The sequence below is a fragment of the Prinia subflava genome, chromosome 21 (genome assembly GCF_021018805.1).
Source record: "Prinia subflava isolate CZ2003 ecotype Zambia chromosome 21, Cam_Psub_1.2, whole genome shotgun sequence".
NCBI classification, from domain to species: domain Eukaryota; kingdom Metazoa; phylum Chordata; class Aves; order Passeriformes; family Cisticolidae; genus Prinia; species Prinia subflava.
Window position 1 is genome coordinate 1,574,283 of NC_086267.1, and position 21,283 is coordinate 1,595,565.

A 21,283-nucleotide genomic window follows, 5' to 3' on the forward strand; every position below is an offset into this window, starting at 1 on the left:
TCTCCAAGGGGTTCACACACAGCTGACACACATGGCTGTGGGCAATGGAAAAACAAAAATATGCCTGGTACAGTGTATTTCCCCGGTATCCAGGAGGTAAAAGCAAGGCTGAGCAGCAGGACTCCTCAGCTTCTCGCAGAACATTTTGGTAATTAAACAGTTTGCCAGCAGATCTTTTAAAGCACCTAAATAAAGGCAGGTTCTGCTGTAGCTGTGTCCCTAAATCTGTGGTTATACAGTCACTTTAATCCAGCATAAATCCAGCTGGAATGGTCAAAAAGGCAACACAAACTGACAGATTACAGAGCAAAGTGGGACCTTGGGGCACTGCAGACATCTGGTCCAACCCATCTCAGAACTGAGCAGGGAAGTGAACCAGGATCTCTGCTCCTGGTTCTTTCTCTGCAGGTGAGGATTTAAAAAACCAGGAGTGTGGTCAGACACAGCCCCTGGCTCCAGCCTGTGCCCGGGTGTGGAGCAGCTGCAGGCACTGGCACAGAGGGACAGGAAGCACAGCCAGGTGCCAGCACTGCTTTTACAGCAGCTGGACGTGCCAGGGGTGTGCTGCCACTGCAGACTGGATCAGTGCTGCCGAAACCCCCAAAGCCCCACACAGCAGTGAGAGGAAGGTGCTCTGGGAACCCAGAACATTTGTCACCTCTCCAAACCCCACCTGCTTCTCTCAGCTTCACCTGTGCTGGATTTCCACTTGCTTAACTCTTTTGTAAAATCACTGATAGTGATTTTGTAAAATTTGTAAAATACTGAAGATCAGGGTTTTTTACCAGACCTCCAGACAAAGCGTTTCCACGGAATTTTTGCCTTTATCCAAGAAGAGCTCCTGGAGTCGTGCTCTCTGAGCAGGTGATCAGACAGGCTGGCTCCCAGGCTGGGCTGCTCCCACAGCCAAGCTCTTTGAGCTTGCAGGACTTAATGAGCTTAGTGTTTACTTGATAGGAGATCATTTTCCACCATTCCTGTTTCATCCAGCCCACAACCTCCTGTGGAGGAGCAGGGAGTTCAGACAGAAATTCTAAATGAAGTTTTATTACAGCTGAAGTCACTGAAGGATTTAGAGATCATAGGAATCTCAAAGACTGAAAATATTAGCTTAGATGAAAGCTCTTTAATAAGTTTCCTTTAAAGATGTTTGCCTATCCAGAATCTCCACTTAAGCACCTGTTATAGCATTCCCATGGCACTACCCCAGGGAAAAAGGTTATATGGATGTGTGTAGTAGTTGGTTTACAGCTTCCTTTGTCAGCATCTCCTCTTCTTTTTGGTCTCTTTGCTGTATTTAGCTTATTTCCAAAACAGATGCCCTCTCACAACAGCCACAGGTCTCTGGTCATCTGGGCACTCTGTGTTAAGGCTCGAATCAGAAAAAAATACTGAAAAATTTAAAAAGAAATTGTATAAATGTGTAGTTGTAAAGGGGCACAGCTGTGCACCTTAATTTTAAAGGCTGAGTATGTACAGATTATGGGTAGATGTTATTCAGTGCAGAAAACACAAATAAAAAAACCCAGGTAGTTACTACAGGTATGGAAACCACAAAAAATGTTCACTCTTTTCAACACCAGCCCACAGATGAGTTACTACCAGTATTCTGCTTTTTAAAAACTATCTTTACACGTGCTTTTGACTACATACACTTAGAGAAATCCCCAGGCTTTATTCCCAAGTGTGGCAATGGACAGTTCTCCACTGCCAGCTACCTGAGGCTTAACCCTTATTCCATCTTCCAGGAGGGCTCACACAAACCTGCAGCTCTCCCTGTCCCAAGGCCATTCCACTCAAAAGGAGTAAAAGATCTAATTTAAAGCTCCTGGCCTTCCAGTCAGCAGGAATTCGCTCCCATTTATCACAAAGCCCTGTGGCTGAATCTCCCTTCACACCTCTGCTGGGACACTCCTGCTCATCTGACCCTGTTCCTGCTCTGAGCACAAACAGAGCTGGGCAGTGTCTCCAAACAAACCCAGGCTGGTTTCACTTCTGTGCTCTGTTTCTGTATTAACCCCACTTGACAGCTCCTGAGCCAAGAGCTGAGACAGCTCAGTGCTGCAGCAGTGGGAGATTCTCCCAGTTTAGCCTTTCCTGGGAAATAATTCAAATTATTTCCAAATAATACCAAAATCTTTTCCACCAAATCTTTTCCACCAGCAAACCCAGTGATATCAGCTGAGAACAACTGGGGTACCTAGAAATTACTGCAGCTGGAAAAGCCTACCTAGAAATTACTGCAGCTGGAAAAGCCACACACCTGATATGAGAGATAAACATTTGGGAGACACTTCACACCCAAGTTTTACTCACGACTGGCATCTGAAAGGTTACTCAAATCCAAAGTACAAGCAGAATCTCAATGTTCAGACAGCAAAAATGTAAGGTGGAAACCTCAAGACACAACGCAAGCAGAACATCTGCTCAATGCCATGCAGTTCAAAGCATCAGATCAGTCTGATCACTGGTCAGTTTGCAGGCAAAATACCTCCGTAAATTAATCCAGAGCCAGAAGTACACAACCGGCAAATGACTCTTTTTCCTTCCTTTTCAAGCTGCAGACATACCCAAGATTGTAAATCACATTATTTCCTGTCAGTTCTCCCAACAGGAATGCCTGACTAATGTTTCAGCTTTGTGGTACTACAACACTAAGTTTTTTTAATTGAAACAGATACCCAGCTTCCCCTTCTGCTTGTCATTTTAATCCCTGCCAACTTCCAGAGCTCCAAGGGCAGAAGACTCCCTTTTCCAATTACACAATAGGATAGTATTACTGCTAGGAGCTGCAGCAAGGGTTGAATTATTGTAACCCTTGGGTAATAAAAAGCACAGTAGTATGTTAAGTTGCAGGGTTCCCTTCTCAGCTGTCAGCATTCACTTTTTAGGATACTAGATGGGAAGGGGAATAACTGTCTGACCTGGGAAAGCCCAGAGAAGTTCTGCACTCATGACGTTTCCATCAGCTGCACATATTCCTCGCAATCTGGTTTTCCACATTATTTTTCCCTTGACTATTAACCCTCCTCTGGCAGATGCTATCTGAAACTATTTGTAATGGACTCATAAATCACAGCTCTGTGACAGCAAGGTGTGCTAGGGGAGAAACAGCAATAGCACAGCTAGGAAACCATCAATGTAATAAAACCCGAACGCAGACTCTGCTGTGGACAGTCATAAAAGGTCAAAGATTATTAAAAAACAAGACACTGATGTAGACCTCGTTCTCCTTCCCCTCAGCTACTTTTACCTTTGCCTGGTTTTGGTTGGGACAGATCCAGTGGCTTTTATTATCTCAAACACTTCTGACCACGTCGCACGCTCAGGAACGAGCTCAGCCCAATTTGCCGCGGTCAAGACCAAACAGCCCAAGTGCTGACACCACCCGTTCCACGAATACCAAGTGAGAAGGATTAGAGATTAAAATAAAAGCAAGAAGTGATGGACTGGAAGGCTTTAGCAGAAGCTGCTGTACTGTCTCCCCCAGGTCCTCTGTAATCTGTGTTTATTTACAGAGCAATTGTACAAGTCACGTCACAGCTTTTGAGTCAGCGAATCCTCCTTGGAGACATTCTCCTGCACATTATTTATTTTATTCTGCTGTGCTCTAACTTTTAAGTACAACTGAGCACATAGCAGCTCTAGCCCCATTAATTAATGACTGAACACGCTCTCACAACTTGTTTTCTGAGTTCAGGTCCCGGTGTTGTACACACTGCAAATACAGCCAAAAATCCCAGAAACACTGAGCAGCTTTTGTCCTCCATTGCTCCAGGAATGGAACACAGGTGAAATTCAGAGGGACAAGAAGGAATTCTTTTAAGAGGTTCTCTAGGAACAAGTAACTCATACATCCACCCCGAAGCCTCATGAAGAGGAACTAAAATAATCCATGGGCAGGAGGGCAGCGAGGCAGTTTCACTTTCTCTGGCACCACAGTGCTGCTGCCATCGGATCCTTGTCACCATTTCAGGCTGCCAGCACCGCCGTGGCAGGTCCTTGCCGGATTAAAGGAGCAGCAATGGGCTTTGAGGGCAGCTACCAGAGATCTCCTCCTCCTGCAGACAAGCTCAGGGATCGGTGTTTGCCAAATCCTTGTTTATCACTGTAGCCTCCAGCAGCTCTTCCCTGCATCCCTGCAATCGGCTGTATCCGATTTCCCTTCCTCGTTCCCACCTCCAAACCAGGACAGCTCTCTGTCCACGGGACAAGTCCCAGCATCCCAGCACAACTCTAAAACAATTATCAAGTGAGTTTATAACATACTGAAGACACTCCCATCTGTGAGCTTCTAAATAACCCAGAGCTGCCTGCAGCCTAACCTCATGGACCAACCAGTTGTCAAAACATTTTTCACCCAGGGAGAAGAAGCTACAACCCCTGACAGTCTGGAGCAGGACCCGTTTAACTCCCTAACTGTTTACAAGTGAGGATCCAGCATCTCCAGGAGCACATTCTGCAGGTGGTTTCCATCCCTGTAGGTGTTTTCTGACCAGATGCAGTCCCTGTTAGCACATCTACAGATGTGTACAGCACACAGGGAAAAATTAACATTTCCTTGGCACCTCCTTCCCAGCAAGGATGCATTTCCAGATGGCACATACTTGTGTCTACTCTCAAAACTAATTTATCACTTTAGTTTATAAAAATCCAGTGCAAATCTCCATCATGTGTCCAAGGAAAAGAGGCATCACACGCCACCAGAAGAGCAGGATGGAGCAGCACCAAGGCTTTCTGGGAACAGCTATTCACCCCGACCTTTTGCCAGGATCACTAATGATTTCTGCACCAGCATTTGTCTTCTGGGTAACAGAAACAATGTTTTATTTATTAAACTTGTCATTGAACATGACAATGCAATTTACTGGCTTTCATCTGGTGCCAAGAATTCCTGTGAAGCATAAAGTTTGCAAAAAGTCACTTCCCAATAAATCGTGGCAGTGAGTGACTGTGCAATCTGTTAGCCCCACATGAAAGAGGAAAGTGGGGGCTACAGATAAAAGTTGCAAAAAAACATGTTTAACTTTTAATAAATGGATTAAAGAAATTGAAGTTGCCTGTAGACCTGACCAACTCTGCCAACAGGTTTTACGACTAATGGTACTGCACAGTGGGGGATTTTCCCCATTTTAAGTTTCAGTTTCACAAAAAATAACATTTTATTTGTCAGCTCTAAGTACAGACAGGAAATCTTAGCTAAACAAAATGCAAATAACCCATTACAGCACAGCAATGAGAGACAAGAATTCGGGCCTGATTTTGCAACCTCTTCATGAGGTTTCTGCAACACCTGGTTTCATACCAGGAGAGGTGAACACAAACGTGTTTGTGCCCCAAAAGGTTTTGAAATCACCCAGTGCAGTAGGTCTGAGTTGGTTCACAGGTCTGGTGACCTGTTTTTCACACTGTCTTCCTGCCTTCCACTCAAACCTTCTGAGGAAGAGCCCCAATCCATCCCTAGAGAAGGGCTGCCTAATTTATACAGGGGTCACTTCTTTTATTTTTTTAATTGAAACCGTAATTACTACAAACACAGCAGAGATGCAACGCTGCCATTTGCCATCCTGACCATCTACAAACATGTCATTTGTGATGCTTTCTTTTAATCCTGCTAATGCTCAATGACCTTTTCAAATGCTCTTCTCTTCTCTGCACTGTTTGCTTCATGTTCCAATCAGCCTGGTCACAAAAGGTTTGGAACTGCTCAATTGAAATGGAGAGGTTTTTTTCTTGCAGAAAGAGCAAAGTTGGGCAGGTTGGTCTTGGCCTGAGAGATCCAGGTTCTCCTTCCAGTCAACTGCAACTTAAACTCTGTTTTGTGAGAAATCACATCAAAAACATTTGAGGAAATACACACTGCAGAGCAGCAGGAGCATGCACTGTCTGAAGGTGACAGCAAACACCCTGGGCTTACTTACAGCAGAACTAACACAGAGTCAACATCCCAAATTCAGGATTTGCTGTATCCCAGCTCTCCACGGAGCTGACAGCAGCCCCGCCTCAGATGCACACTCAGCACTTTCCAGCTCCTGGAGGCTGCAGCCAGGGTTGTAAATTCAGGAGATAACTCTGGCAAGTAACTGGATGCCTGGCAAGGTGGGCAGGAGGCAGAGAGGATCTCTCATTAGCCCTCTTCCCTCAAAGTTCTCCCATTCCTCAAAGGTCAAAAAAGTAGGTTAATATGCCTTCTGCTTGGGTCTTGCAGGGTGTGCCTCTGTGACTGCCCTGCAGAGCTCCCAGCAGTCCAGCTCTGTCCCAGGAACTCAAGCTTTAAAGCAGGAAGCTCCTGGTTTTGCACAGCCACAGGAATATCACACCTAACAACACATCCACGCCTCCCAGAACTCCTTCCTCAGCTGTAATTCCCAGACCTGCAGATCCTGGCAGTTTTTTCATGCCTTCCTTGCCACTTTTGAACCTGCCTGTCCTACCCTCCACCACACCTGCAGAGGGGCACCCAGCTCCACACGGGCTCTGCCACCAGTCCAAGCACTGGTGACATTTCTGTGGGAGCAGGGCTCACCTGGCACACACGTGCCAGCCTCAATCCCTGTCACCTTTTCCTTCACTCTCACGTGAAGTTAGCACATCTGGCCAGTCTGCACCTCACCAAGCTCTGCATTAGCCCAGGACTCTTGGCTACCTGAAGCTGGTTTTGACCACCCAGTGGAGCACCATCAATGCTGAGCCAGGATTAAACCCAACCCTCTCTCCTGACCCCGGGATCTGCAGGGTGACAGCACCTGGTGGATAAATACAGCTGCAGCCAGCACAATGCAGATGATATTTTACCTCATTCCTCCATTTCATGGCTCTCTCCTCCCTTGAATTAACGCACCAAAAGCCCCATCTCTTGTTTCCTGAGCCTGTCTCAGGTTGCAAGCCCAGGCTGGCAGCCAGGCCCCCACTGCCCGGGCTGGCAGAAGCTTTTTAAATCCTGGTATTTGCCGAGGCAGAAATGCCCAGGGAAGGCAGGTAACAGGACATCACTTTCAAACTCAGCAGTTTGTCTAATGGAAAAAAGAGAAAACATCACCTGAAGAAACGCAAACAAAATTCCCTGAGAGAAGAAAGAGTATTTTATTTATGGTGGCTTCAGGCAACCACTAAGCTTCTGTCTTCAGTGCAGTCTCAAACACGTTTCCTTCCACACAAAATCCTCTTACTTAAGTGCTGCTTTCAGTCTTGTTTCAGCTGATGCTGCTAAAATTGTGAGATCCTGAGTTCTGCTTTCACCCGGGCTCGTAACACTCCCACTTTGCAACAAGGACGTGATTGAAATTCCAAGTCAGTGCACAGGAAAGGACTCGGCTCCACTCGCTGTGGAGGACGTCCCCTTCAGGCTCGGGGAAGGACACGCTCTGCAGCATGGCTGCAACTCCTGGAGTCGAGTCCCAGGGGGCTAAACCCAGAGCCAGGGCTCCCAAACCAACCCTGCACTGAAAATAATGCACTGATGAATGTATAAACTAGTGAGGTTTAATCTGCACAGAGCAGGAATAAAGCGGGCAACTTACGAGCAGGGCAGCCAGATAAGTCAAGTGCCTGCAAATCCATTCCCTAATTCTTCAGCCCAGCTGGGAAGGTGTGGCACAAAGAGCAGAAGCTCAAAGAAAGCTGCGTATTTATTTCCTTCTAAAGCCTGCAAGAGGGAGGGAGGGCAAAAGAGCAGCACCAGATAACACAAGGAAATGAATCTACTGCTTGGTGCCAGGCTCAGACCATCACTCCAGGAAACACAGCACCAGGTATTACCTAATGCAACTAAAGTCATTCTAAATAGAAGATTATTTGGGGCACAAAACAACAGAATGGATCCTGCTTTCAATTCCTCACTCCAAACTTCACTGTATCAAAAACGCAGGAGAAGGACAGGGTTCCACTGCATCTGGCACTACGGAAGAGAATTACAGTAATTTAGCTGAGAAACAAGCAAAGCCCCTTCCTCAAATCCACCCTCCCATAATAAATCATCTCAGCTCAACTAACAGAGAAACTCCTCTAAAACTTCCTCAATACCACATCCTCCCTCGTTCCCCACCAAGGAAGTTTCAAAAGCAAATGTCTGCTCTACCACACTGGCCAGAGCTCCAACCTCCCAGGACCTGTCTGGAAGCACCTGCTCCCACCCTGCTTTAGGACAAAGGACATGTAAGTGAATTCTGGCCACTGGGTCAGGTCAGGAACTCTGAATTCTTAAGTCACAAGAGTTTCACACTCTCCTGGTGTTTCAGTCACACCTTAACCAGGTTTGCACTGCAGATCTTGGTCACTTCCCCCAGGAACGTCAGCGGGAACCCCTCAGTCACAGACTATTAAATGTTTAAGAAAGCATCACACCAAAGATGAAGAAAAAATCAGTTTTTACTCCAGTTTGAAGTGTCCACACCCCCACTGCACTTGCCTGAGCTCTACAAGTCAGAGAAGCTTTTTAATTAGCACAACCTATCAGCAAACAAAATTTGGGCTAAAGCCCATCTAGAGAGAGCAGGAAGCCTTGGAAAAGCTTGTATTGGTCAGACATTAATTACTCCTTCAGGGATGAAGACTCTGTGGTGCAAAGAAATTCAGATTTGAAATCCAATGTTTTTAAGAGAGATTTTTTTCTGTTCTTATTCCTGGAAATGACAAAGGCTTAGGAAGAATTAAAGCATCCACAAGCTTTGGAACTTTCTCCATGCATTAAGGAGAGACACAAAGATTTATTTGGTTAAGGCTTTTTAAATTCTTCAGGACTCCCAGCATCAATCAGCAGGAAAGCAGGAATTTTTATAATGCACTTTAAAAATCAGTTTATGAATCACTTTATAAAGTGACTGACTACAACATATTGATAAAAACAGAAGATCAGCATCTCCTTTGAGTATCTTCCACTTCTGTAAACATCTCCTTCATCTGGAAAAACAAGTTATTAAGGCCCATTGGATTAAAGTTGGGTAAAACAACAGGGCTGAGCATGGACAGGGCTCGGAGCAACCTGCTCTAGTGAAGGTGTCCGTGCCCATGGAGGGGGCTGGACTAGATGGCCTTTAAAGGTCCTACCAACCCAAATTATCCTGGGATTCCAAAGCCCTAAACTGTGTACAGGCACCTTTCAGAACTTCCCATTTCTCTGGTAAAATTGCTCCCTTCAGCAGGCAAAGGAAATAGTTTTATTTTACCTTGAGGTGCATCTATCACAGTGTAAATAAGCTCAAAGGGGAGAAATTCTTCTTCTTCAGCAAAACTCTTCTCTACAGGTTCACTTTGCAGGGTCAAGAGCTCCTTGGATGGACCAAACATCCCCACAAAGGGCAGGCAGCAAGACAAACACGGGCACTGGCACTGCCCATGGAGTCTGCAGAGGTATCCCGAGTCTAAATTTGAATTTTGAGGCTTTGGGGTGACCTAACTGGGGCCTCCCAGTGCCTGAAGGGGGCTGACATGAAGGATGGTGGCACACTATGGACAAGGGATGGAGGGACAGGACACAGGGAATGGCTCCCACTGCCAGAGGGCAGGGATGGATGGGATATTGGGAAGGAATTCCTGGCTGTGAGGGTGGGCAGGCCCTGGCACAGGGTGCCCAGAGCAGCTGTGGCTGCCCCTGGATCCCTGGAAGGATCCAAGGCCAGGCTGGACAGGGCTGGGAGCAGCCTGGGACAGTGGAAGGTGTCCCTGCCATGGCGGGGATGGAATGGGATGGGCCTCAAGGCCCCTTCCAGATCAAACCATGCCATGACTCTCTGATGTGCCAACAGCAAACTGGACCAGTGCAGAGCACTGGGAGGTGCTGGATGATGATGATGATGTGCAAGCCGTGCTCCCCAGCCATCCTCCATCCAGGAAAGTCAAGGGATGGATGGAAAGCAAAGCTGACAGCTGTGGAAGCAGAAACTGAGAAGGGCAGCATCGTCGTTTTCCCAAAGAAAGTAATTGCTCAACTCAACTCCAGTAATAAGGACTAAAAATAGTCACCCAAAAGAGCTGAGCTGCACTTTCATTCTGTTCCACTCCCAGATGTTAACTAGTCCCATATCAGCATATACATTTACCATAAGAGGAAATCCTGTTTGAACAACTTCAGCTTGTGAATGTTTTCCCCCTCCACTAAACCACAAGATTAAGCATCACTGCAATGGCAGTATTCCCTATCCCAGTGATATCCTCTGCCTCGATTATTTTGGGAATTTGCCGTTTAAGATAACATTTAGCTAAGCTCACACACTTGGCTTGCCTATTAAAACACAGACTCCACAAAAGTTTGGTTCCTCAGAAGGCACGGGGTGTAAAGGACTTACTGTGGGTACTGAAAACGTCTCCACATTCCCACAACACAGGGTGGAGGTCCAAAAGGGACACAACCAGGTTAGAGATGGGCTCTGATTCCAGACAAACAACTCCTGTCCTGAAACTCTTGGTGACCCTGAGCAGCACACCAGGTTTGTGTTGGGTTTACTGTCACATCACACACCCTGGGCTGTGCTTCACTGCTCCTTATCTGCCTCACAAACCCCACATGAGTGATGCACAGCCAGCATTACCCTAGACAGTCTGAATTTATGGATGATTAAATCATAAATTTTGCTAAAATTGTCCTCCTTTTCCTCAAGAGTTGCATAGCAGAAGAAATCCTTGCTAACAGATCAGGCCAGTTTACATAACCTGGAAAGGAAGGGTTTTATTTTTACAAAGAGTAACTGGATTCCGTCCATTCATAACCCACAACTGCAGAAATCCCAGCAGATCACTCTCCCAACTCCTGCTTTGCCCTGAGCAGTGCATCCCATTTGTTTTTAGCACAGCAGACTCTGTCCACCCAGGCAGTTTTCAAGCTTCATGTGCTGCCCTGCCCTGTTTCCCCGAGAACCTGACTGGAACGTGGGCACAGCTCTGAGTCCTCCAAGGAGACAAAGGCTCCTCTCTCTGCCCTACACAGACCCTGGTACCCCTGAGGGACCAGGGGGTGTCTGACCTGCACCACACCCACTGTGAAGGGGCCAACAAGGAAAGGGCTGTTCCAGCATTTCAGTGCTCCACTTCGGATTTGGGTCTCAGACCACTAAAATATAGATCCTGGAAGAACCCTAAACACTGGGTTTGCACGTGAGTTGAAACTGGAGGCTGCAGGTTCATCCCTGAGATCCGCTCCATGTTGGAAATTACCACATAGTGCTGGAAGCTCTGATCAAATTTCTCCTGTGCCCAGCAGTCTCCGTGACTAAACATGAAAAAACCAGAAGGCAACAAAACCTTGTAACACTGAGGAAATTTCCAGAGGATTTGTGCTGTACCTCCTCCAGATGACTGACAGTGACATTTAAACCCTCACTGGATGCTCCTGACAGCACATTTTCATATCTCCTTTAAAGAAATTGGTACCACTGCTGTTATTTTACACAAAGCCTCCTTGTTTTCTCTAAACTCTTTTCCTGTGAGGATTTCTGCAGTGGCAGAAGTTAGGCCAGTTTGTTGGAATCCCAGTTTGAGATTGCACAGCCAGGTGTCGCACATACAGATCTCAGTGTGTTAAAATAAAGTACACAGCTGGAATAAGATGCTCCGTCCTGTCAGGGCTCAGGTACAGCACCTGCTCTTGTTTGAACCAACAAGGAACAGAACTTTGATCATAAGGGCTCTTTACCTTTCACCTGACATTCAAGATCTTTATCCTGCATGACACAGGTGCCAGCACCAGAGAAAAAACATAAAGCATTGCCTCTGAAATCCCTATGGATGAAGGCAAGAAGTAAAGGATTACACTTTCATGGTTAAACAGCATTTAAATTGCTGTAGAGTCGGGCTCTGGGTTGTTCTTTCATGAACTAAACACACTTGAACATTGCTGAATTGTCACATTGGAAAACCTGAATCACAAACCCCCAAGAGCATAAAGTGATGTGATTCCCTGCAAGTGACTCCATCCCTGAGGGGGCTTGGGAAAAGCCCCTGTCCATGAGGGCAGGGAGCAGAGCAGGGCCCGGGCCAGCTCCCCTGGGCCACAGCTGGAGTCTGCTCCCTTCACACAGCACCAAAGCAAATCCAAGGGGTTTGTGCCCTGTGCCCTGGGCTGATCCGAGAGGGGAACACGGCGAGATGGAGATTATTCCACACGGCTGAGGAGACTGCAGGGGCTCCCCGTGGGAGAGAAAAGTTGCAGCCCTGTGAAGCAGCAGCAGCCAGGGCTGCAGCACCCCCTGCTCGGGCGGCGCTTGGCTGCCCTGTACCCCGGAGTCCGTGCGATCCCGGCACGGTAACACCGGGCCGGCCCCACACGGGGACAGCTCGGGCTCCTGCGGACGGGCCCAGCGCCCCGGGCTGCACCCGCGCCGTCCGCAATACCCCGCCAAAGCGGAACCACTCTCTGTGGAATTCTACAGCGTTCCCTCTGGAAACACCGCCCGGGACCGGGACCGGAGCCCTCGTGTAACCGCGCAGGGGAGCCCCCGGGCGAGCCCCCGTCCCCGGGCCCTGCGGAGCGCCGGGCTGAGCCTCTGCCAGGCTCGGCCCCCCTGCCAGCGCCCTTAGGCCAGGCCACCCCTCCCTGCATCCCGGCAGCACCGCCCGGGCTCTCCCTCCCTCCGTCCCCGCCGCCCGGGGGAGGCCGGGCGAGGCCCCCCGGTGCGAGGGGGCGGTGTCGGCGCGGGGGGTGGCGCGAGGGGGCTGTGCGGAAGGGCGGGGGCCGCGGCCGAGGGCGCGGGGCCGGCCCGCTCTCACCATGTCGGCTGGGCGGGTGCGCGGGGCGGTAGAACGGCGGCGCCTCCCGGTCCGTCCCTGTCGCTTCGACGCCGCTGCCCGTCCGCTTCCGCCGCCGCCCGGCAGTGAACATCCGGGTCAGCGCCGCCGGCCCCGCCCCCGCGCCGCTCCCCGCCAATCAGCGCGCGGCTCCCCGGCCATCGCCAAGTATGGATGCGCGGCGGTGGGGCGGGAGGGCGGGGTGGAACGAACCACGCCACCGGCGCGGGGGGGACGGAGCGGACGGCACCACCAACTGCAGCGCGGGGGTGAAAGCAGCGGCCAATCAGAGCCCGGGGGCGGGTCCGGGGGCGGGGCCTGCGGGGGCCGCGCCAGCTGCTCGGGTCCGGCCGTCAGTCGCTCCCGGAGCCTCTGCGTGGCAACATCGCTTTCTTAAACATCTTTATACACGCTTGTTTGAGCTTAAACGAAAGGCAGCACGAGGCAGGCGGGTAGCACGGCAAACGCCACCCAGAAGAGGTAACGAGTAGCAAACTTGTGACCCTAAAGCTGGCTTTTACACAGGTAAACTGCCCTTTACACATGCGTGTAACGCATCCGCCAGGTCTAAAGTGATGTGGAAAAATAAGCAGCCTCCAGCTGCTTAAGGCGAGGGATAATTATTAATTATTTTTAAAAGGAAGTGTTCGTTATTGTCTGGGAGGTGCCTGCTGGAAGCTGACACGGATGCCTTCAGGGCTCAGGCAGTGGTGACAGGGGTGACAGGATGGATCTCAGATTTGTTAGGGTTGGAAGGGAGGTCAGGAGACATCTAATCCAACCCCCCACCAAGGCAGAGTCCCCTGGAGGTGATATGAAGCAGGATCTCTAAAATTAGGATATACGTACTAATAAAACATTTCTATTTTGCTCAGGCTGTCCCAAAATAAAGCATTTTTTTCTTCCTACTGGAGTAATTCCCATTGCAGTGATTTCAGGTAAGACATCCCAATTCCAGACTCCTTATTTGTTCTCAATGTGTGAATCTCAGAGCTACAAAAAACAATTATCCCAGGAAAATGTAAGGATTCATTAAGCAGCAACACCTTCCTCTGTGGCTTTTTGTGGAACAGGTCAGGCCTTGTTTCACCTCAGTTTTGTTGCCAGAATGCCAAAAACCCTCCATTGGGACTCTGTGTGCTGCAGACTCGACCCTGGGGAGTCAAACGCTCTTCCCTCAGTTTGCTGTGGGAGCTGGAAATGCCAACATGGGGTCAAATGGGCTTTTCCTTTGGATGTCACAGCAGGGCAGACACACACAGCTTTTCCCTTGGATGTCACAGACACAGGAGTCACACACAGCTTTTCCCTTGGATGTCACAGACACAGGAGTCACACACAGCTTTTCCCTTGGATGTCACAGACACAGGAGTCACACTCTGCTTTTCCCTCGGATGTCACAGACACAGGAATCACACACAGCTTTTCCCTTGGATGTCACAGACACGGGAATCACACACAGCTTTTCCCTTGGATGTCACAGACACGGGAATCACACACAGCTTTTCCCTTGGATGTCACAGACACAGAGATTCATACACAGCTTTTCCCTTGGATGTCACAGACACAGAGATTCATACACAGCTTTTCCCTTGGATGTCACAGACACAGAGATTCATACACAGCTTTTCCCTTGGATGTCACAGACACGGGAATCACACACAGCTTTTCCCTTGGATGTCACAGACACGGGAATCACAGCTTTTCCCTTGGATGTCACAGACACGGGAATCACAGAAGGTTTTTCCCTCAGGTGTCACAGACATAGGAATCACACACAGCTTTTCCCTTGGATGTCACAGACAGGGCAGTCACATGGCTTTTCTCTTGGATGTCACAGACATAGGACTGACACATGGCTCCTCCCTTGCATGTCACAGACAGGGCAGTCACAGTGGGCTTTTCCCTTGGATGTCACAGACACAGGAATCACACACAGCTTTTCCCTTGGATGTCACAGACACAGGAATCACACACAGCTTTTCCCTCGGATGCCACAGACACGGGACTCACACACAGCTTTTCCCTTGGATGTCACAGACACGGGACTCACAGAAGGCTTTCCCCTCGGATGTCACAGACACGGGACTCACAGAAGGCTTTCCCCTCGGATGTCACTGTGGCACATCCTCCCGGGGGAAGGTGCCCCAGGCCGAGCCCTGCCGTGTCACTCACACGTTACCGCAGGTGTTTGTGGCTGCAGCTCCCGAGCAGACCCCAGAGCAGGTGACAGCTCTGACTGAACTCAGCCCCTCACTGAACGGGGCAAACCAGCCAAGTTTTCAGTGCGCAAAGGACAACCCCGATTTCCCGGGAAGCGAACAGCTTGGCCGTGGATCGGGTTACAATAGCCAGAGAAGGAGTGCAGCACACGAATTTGCACCACAATGAAGCCCATGCAGGCGGAACAGCTCTCAGTGGTGTTTCCAGCGCACGAACAAAATGAACCCGGCAAGGGAGGAGAGAAAACAGTAGAACGATCTCAGGAAAAACAGGAGCTGTATTACTTCACAGAAACACAAAACCACACAAAACTCCAGCAATAGCCAGTACCAAACAAACCCAAAGGTGGGAAATTACCCTTCCACATGAGCTCAGAAGGCTCATGAGACTCCAAATTCAGTTCTTTGCCGCTACTCCTCAGCCTAACCTCCTTCAGCCCGCTTTGTAAGATGCAGAAATCCCAAATGGCTCCTATTTTGCACTCCCCAGATCCTCCTCCAGTCCTCGCATTCCCTCAGAGCTGCCTCCCAGCAGTAATTAAGAAAAGCAAACCTGCTCATTACACAGGCCAAATTATTCATTCATTTTCCAGGGATCCACACATCTAATGCACATGTACTCCTCAGGGCTGGGAGGTCAGAACTGCTAAACCTGAAAATGCCTGCTCTAAAATTCTCTTTCTGTCACAAAATTCATGCAAAGTATTTGGTGACAACTCTACTTGTAGAAGCTTTTAGTTTGGAGCAGAAACAGCTCCCAGCTGCTCGCTGGAGCAGCACAGCAATAGCAGAATTAGGCAGCCCAGGATATTTCAAATAGTTTGAGCTCCACATGGATGTCGAGGCCAAGAGGATGTTTTTCTTAGAGGAAGACATACAAGCATCCTGGATTTTGTTTTCCCGCTAATAGGTATAAAGAAGAATAAACAGCTGCTTTTTGTTTTCCCAAAAATATTTGCATTAAGGAGATCTGCAGATTGGTTTTGAAATTGATGTCACATCTTTTTTTTCAAATGAGGACCAGCTGTTTGCTTTGCTTGTTTATAGCAGGCCATGTTTCAGGGATTTTTTGTTGTTTGTTTTTTAAGATGTAGGACCAGACTCTCTCTGCAGTTTGGGGTGGGGAGTGGATCCCAGCAGGGAGAAGGTCCATGAATGTCACCACTATCCTGCCTTCTGCTGGGATTTGTGGAGGGGTTGACACCAAATGCAGCAAATTCAGGGATATTCCATGAATCCAAGTACCCAGACCTGCTGATGGATCACCCACCTACAGGAAAGAGCACTCAGAGGCTTCGTGGCAGCATTACCCCCTCTAGAACAAGGGTCTATAAACAAAGGAAGCAAACAATGATGTCAGTTGACATCTTAAGGGCCCAACAACAGCAGATTCATGTGCAATTAATAACCAGGCTTTTGATCCTGCAATCAGCAGCTCTAGAATCCATGTGCTTTCCCTGTACATTTGATTACACTCGAGGAAGCAAAAGGATAAACACTTATTAGCATTACAAAGTACTTTTCACGTTCAGCCAGAACTTCCTGAAGCATTTGTGGTCCAGCACGATGTGGTTTTTATTTTATCCTCCTGCATGCGTGGTGAAATGCTATTTATTTTGTTTATTCCAGCATTTATCCAGGACCAAGGGTGACTGTGAGAACATGCTGAGGAGCAAGGTCTGAGAGAAAACCTTCATGCTTCACTGAATAGTCATTTTTTTAATAAAGAAAAAAAACATCTTGAGCTTTTTTCCCTTTTCTCCTCCCCCCCGCCTTTTTTATTTTTTGTTCAGATTGCCCATTTTCTTTCATGGCACTTGAAAGATATGTAAGCTTTTATTAGGACTTCTCATAAATTGAATTTATTGCTGTAAGAGTCTTCCAGCAATGGTAAAGTTTAGCTTGCTGGGTTTTATTAGTCAGAGTCAGTAAAACAGCAGCATCACTTGGTTTGAGGCTGAAAACCAAGTGTTTCTTGGAAACTAATATAGGAAAAAGGTACCTACAAAACTACCCAACGTCTTGAAATTCTATGTGCAAGCCACAGATAGTTCTCACTATGGAGATCTTTGTACACACTGTCAAAATAGCACACAAACAATAAAAAAAGTCCCCCATCTTGAATCCAAAGAGCTTTGCTGAGTGTACTCTTGGAATTTAACAGTTTTTAGAGTTTCCCCATTTCCTGCAGGAACTGAAGAGTAACTCCAAATACCACATTTAATGAAAAACAACGTATTGCCCATTGAGTGTGAGGTTTGAGGCATTCCCCTCCCTGCACTAAGAATGTTGAAGCAGACTTTTTTCCACTCCACCAGCACCCAAGCAGATCTGCTCCTCTGGTTAATGGAAAGGATAAAGGCAGCAGCAGCCCAAGATGTCCACACGCTGCAGCACTGCAAGGATCCCTCGTGTTCCAGCACATCCCGCTTAGCTGCAAACCCCAGGACATTTTTGTTTATTCCCCTTCTTGCAGCTGCTCCTTTAACTTTGTATTTTCAGCTCAGAAAACTTGAGAGACAGGAGCTGTCTTTAGCCTGGGCAAAGAGAGTATTGAGGACATTCTTGTCAAACTTGGTCATTAACTAGCAATAATGTGTGTGGCTTGTCATTAAAAAAGAATCAAGGAGAAGCTGATTAAACACAGCAGAAAGAAACAAAACTTTCCATTCCCTTACTTTTTCCTTGACACGTTGCACTTCATTTGAAGACTGCTAATATACCAGCCAAAAGAATTGTAAGGGCCTGCCTGGATTCTTTCTTAATACAATGGTCACGGTTCAGTAGTTAGAATCTGTATAGAATTAGCCAGAGACATGGACGAATGGAAAAACATACTAAAAGGCTGAAAAATAGCACTTTTTCACGGGCTTATTCATTAGAAAACCCCATCAATACAGCACAAGGAGCTTTTCTCTTTCTACTATTCTAAAAAATGATCACAAACTAATACACAGGAAATAAAGACATGAAATGTCAGAGCATTGCTTTTGCCTGGTACTTCAGAGTTGGCAAAAACTCAGGTCAGTGCTTCCATGCAAGTGCTTTCCTGCTGAGATTTTTGGGGCAAACTTCGTGTTCATGGCAAAAGCAGCTTAGAGCAGAATTAGCAGAGCCGTGACACATCCTGTCCCATTTTTCCAAGTTCTGCCTCATCCAGCCATACCTGACAGCTGGAACCAGCACCCCACACACAGAATCCAGCCCAAGTGGCGTGGAAATCCATCAGCACAGGCACAGAACGTGCTAATTAATGAGGATGTGATCCCATGGAGAGCCTGCAGGATGTTTCACTGCAGCACGAGCTGCCCCTCCTAATACAAGTCAGCTCAGCCTCAGAGGATTGTTCACCCCACAGCATCCACAGAAAATCAATAAGGACAGCACAGGAGGCTTAATGGAGTTGCTGGCACCTTTCCCATTTCAGGGCAAAGTCCTGCTGAGGAGGGGTTTCTTTCTCCTCAGAGTTTTTGTTGTTGTTGTTGCTTGGATGGCTAAAAGGTTTTCAAAGAGAGAAAGGAGCATCAATGTCTGGTGAATGTGGCTTATGTTTGGGGGAAAAAGCCAACACACCGGAGCGGAGACTGAGAGCTGGAGGTTCCCACCCAGGTCTGAGCTCTCTGTAACATGAAAGAATTGTTCTGGAAATACAGGAAACAGGGAGTGGGGGCCCACACTGAGGCTATGTCAACCATTACGAGCAGATAACTCCTACACTGCTGCCTTCCTGTGCAGATCTTGGCAGAAAAATAAATAAAAAATATATGTGTGGGAGGTGAGTCACGTTATTTAAATCTATGGGAGAAGCTGCATGTGTGTTCTTTGGTAAAGAGGAGAGCAGGAGTGTATTAGTATCCAGTGGGGAAATGACACAAGGGATGCTTTAGGATTCTTTGAAAAAATAGGATAAGAGGTGATATTCTCATGCTGGGGAAGGTTCAAGATTTAAAATAAACTTTGCTGGGAACTTTAAGAAAAAACCCTCATCCTGCTGTATGGACAAGCCAGAGGTAACAGTGGAAACGAAGTCTGTTCTGTTGAAAAGGCTTTGAATTCTGGCTGGTGCAGTTCCAGAGGAGCTCCTCACCTCCAAGTGCAGATATGGAACCAGAAAATCCTTCTGGCTGGAAAAGCCCTCCCAGACCATCAAGTCCAGTCTCTGACCAGTCGCCACCTTGTCCCCAGAGCACTGAGTGCCACGTGCAGCCCTTCCCTGGACACCTCCAGGGATGGGCACTCCAAACCTCCCTGGGCAGTTCCAATGCTGAGCTCCCTTTCCATGGGGAAATTCCTGCTGCTGTCCCCCCTGAGCCTCCCCTGGCCCAGCCTGAGGCCGTTCCCTCTCCTCCTGTCCCTGTTCCTGGGAGCAGAGCCCGACCCCCCTGGCTGTCCCCTCCTGTCAGGAGCTGTGCAGAGCCACAAGGTCCCCCTGAGCTTCCTTTTCTCCAGGCTGAGCCCCTTCCCAGCTCCCTCAGCCTCTCCTGGGGCTCCAGACCCTTCCCAGCTCCCTCAGGAGTTCTCCAGCCCCTCCCCAGCTCCATCTCCTGCCCTGGACACGCTCCAGCCCCTCCATGTCCTTCTTGTGGTGAGGGTCCCAGGACTGGACACAGTACTGGACGTGCCCTCTGCATGGATCTTCCACTGGACACCAGGGAAGCAGCAATTTTGAAGAAAAATGGTATTTATTCATCTGAGATCCCCAGTCCTGCCTCTGCTGAAAACCTAGCCAGTGTCTAACTCCTAGTGAGCAGCACTTAATTCCATACACAGCTCAGTCAGGTTTATTGTCAAATCTGTGGATACAAGGTCTGAACCTACTTCAGTTAGAAGCTGACTTCCACCAGAGAAATACAGGGCTCAGTTTGAAGCTTTCTGGCTTCAGTTCCTCCATTTATTCATACACTTGTTTACTGGAAAGAAAGGAGAGGAGAGCACTAGGGGAGAAGGGAGGGAAGGAATCCTGGGACAGGACATGCTGGGCTGTAAAATGTGAAAAAGGTTTTTCAAAACCGCATGTTCTAAACATCACCTTGGAGTCCCACAATAATAAATAGTTGATATTGCACTGTGAGGGTCTAACTGCCAAGTAACTATAGCAATGGAGAGAAAAGCCTGGCTTTGGACACATTCCCTCCTGCCTTAATCTTTCCCTGGGGTGGGGAAGGGGTACAGAGAGTGTGCTCTAGATCCTTAATGGATAACGTTTTCCAGAGCCCCCTCTGATCACTCACTGACTCTGGGATTTAAAAGCAGCAGAGTGATTTCTCCAAAGGAAGCTAAACATTCAAAACAATTACCCTGAGCTATTCCATCCCCTTGGAAAGGGTTTAATGCACCAGGTCCTGAGGTGAGGCTGTCAGGATACACTGAGACGCAGCAACACAACTCTTTATAGAGTGCCTCACAGTCCAGCTGCTCACCACTGCTTCCTTCATCCCGAAAAACTGCATTTTCCAGGGAGCCCAGCAGCCTGAAAATGAGTAAGTGTGAAGTGAGACTACACTGGCCTGCAATGAGCATTTTGTTTTTGCCAGCAGAAGAGACCACATTTCTGGGTTGGTTTGAAACACTGCCTTCTGGAATTTAATTTCTGGGATGAAAATTAGAGAATTATTTTGGAGGCTTCGAGTTATCTTTCCCCTCTTGATATTTTCCAGAGCTGTTTGGAAAGGGGAGGGTGGAGCTGGCACTGCTGGGGCAGTGGTTTCAGAAAGCACTTTTGGAGCTATCCAGGGGAAAAAACTGCTGGATCATGTTGGTATTTTTATAAGTAACTCGCGTGGTTCTATTTTGGATACCAACTATGCAGCAATGCAGAGTGATTTGAGCAAAGTGCAGGGGGAGGAAGAGAAAAGGAAGATCCCCTTACAGGACTTGAACCTTCAGGGGCTCAGTTTAACCATGTGTCTTTTAGGGTGAGTTTTTTTAAGTCATTTAGATTTTATAAGGAAGAGAAAATAATGGTTAATTGTGATTGTTCTGTGATATGTGAAGGAGTTGAACCAAAGCAATTAAAAGTACAAATCTTCATCGTGACTCGAGATCAAAACCAGTTGTACTTTTAGGATAAATTAGAGACCTAAACCAACAATAGCTTAATGAAATTTTTGCCAGCTTCAAGAATTTTTCACTTCTATTTGTGGCTTTAATCTGCAATTGACCTGCAAAAGAACTTCTGGTTTTATGAAGCAGCACAGTCTCCTCCACCTTGATACAGAAAATTGCCAGAACTTGAAGAAATCAAAACAAGTAATCACAGCTAAAAATTGCCTGACAGTGTCAATGGGGACATTAGTACTTGACAAACACCCTGGGGGTTTTTCACAAGGCTTTTAGAGATGCCT

At 47.8% G+C, this 21,283-nt stretch overlaps 1 protein-coding gene across 2 annotated transcripts in view; it reads right to left on the minus strand.

The window, feature by feature from the left end:
• Positions 1 to 12,858, minus strand: part of CAPZB (capping actin protein of muscle Z-line subunit beta) — a 59,484-nt gene extending 46,626 nt beyond the window's left edge. For both annotated transcript variants that reach the window (XM_063417306.1, XM_063417305.1), the window contains exon 1: positions 12,700 to 12,858. In XM_063417306.1, the coding sequence (XP_063273376.1) occupies positions 12,700 to 12,702 (3 nt within the window). In that variant the 5' untranslated portion in view covers positions 12,703 to 12,858. The remainder of the gene's footprint in view (positions 1 to 12,699) is intronic.
• Between the last annotated feature and the right edge of the window lie 8,425 nt (positions 12,859 to 21,283).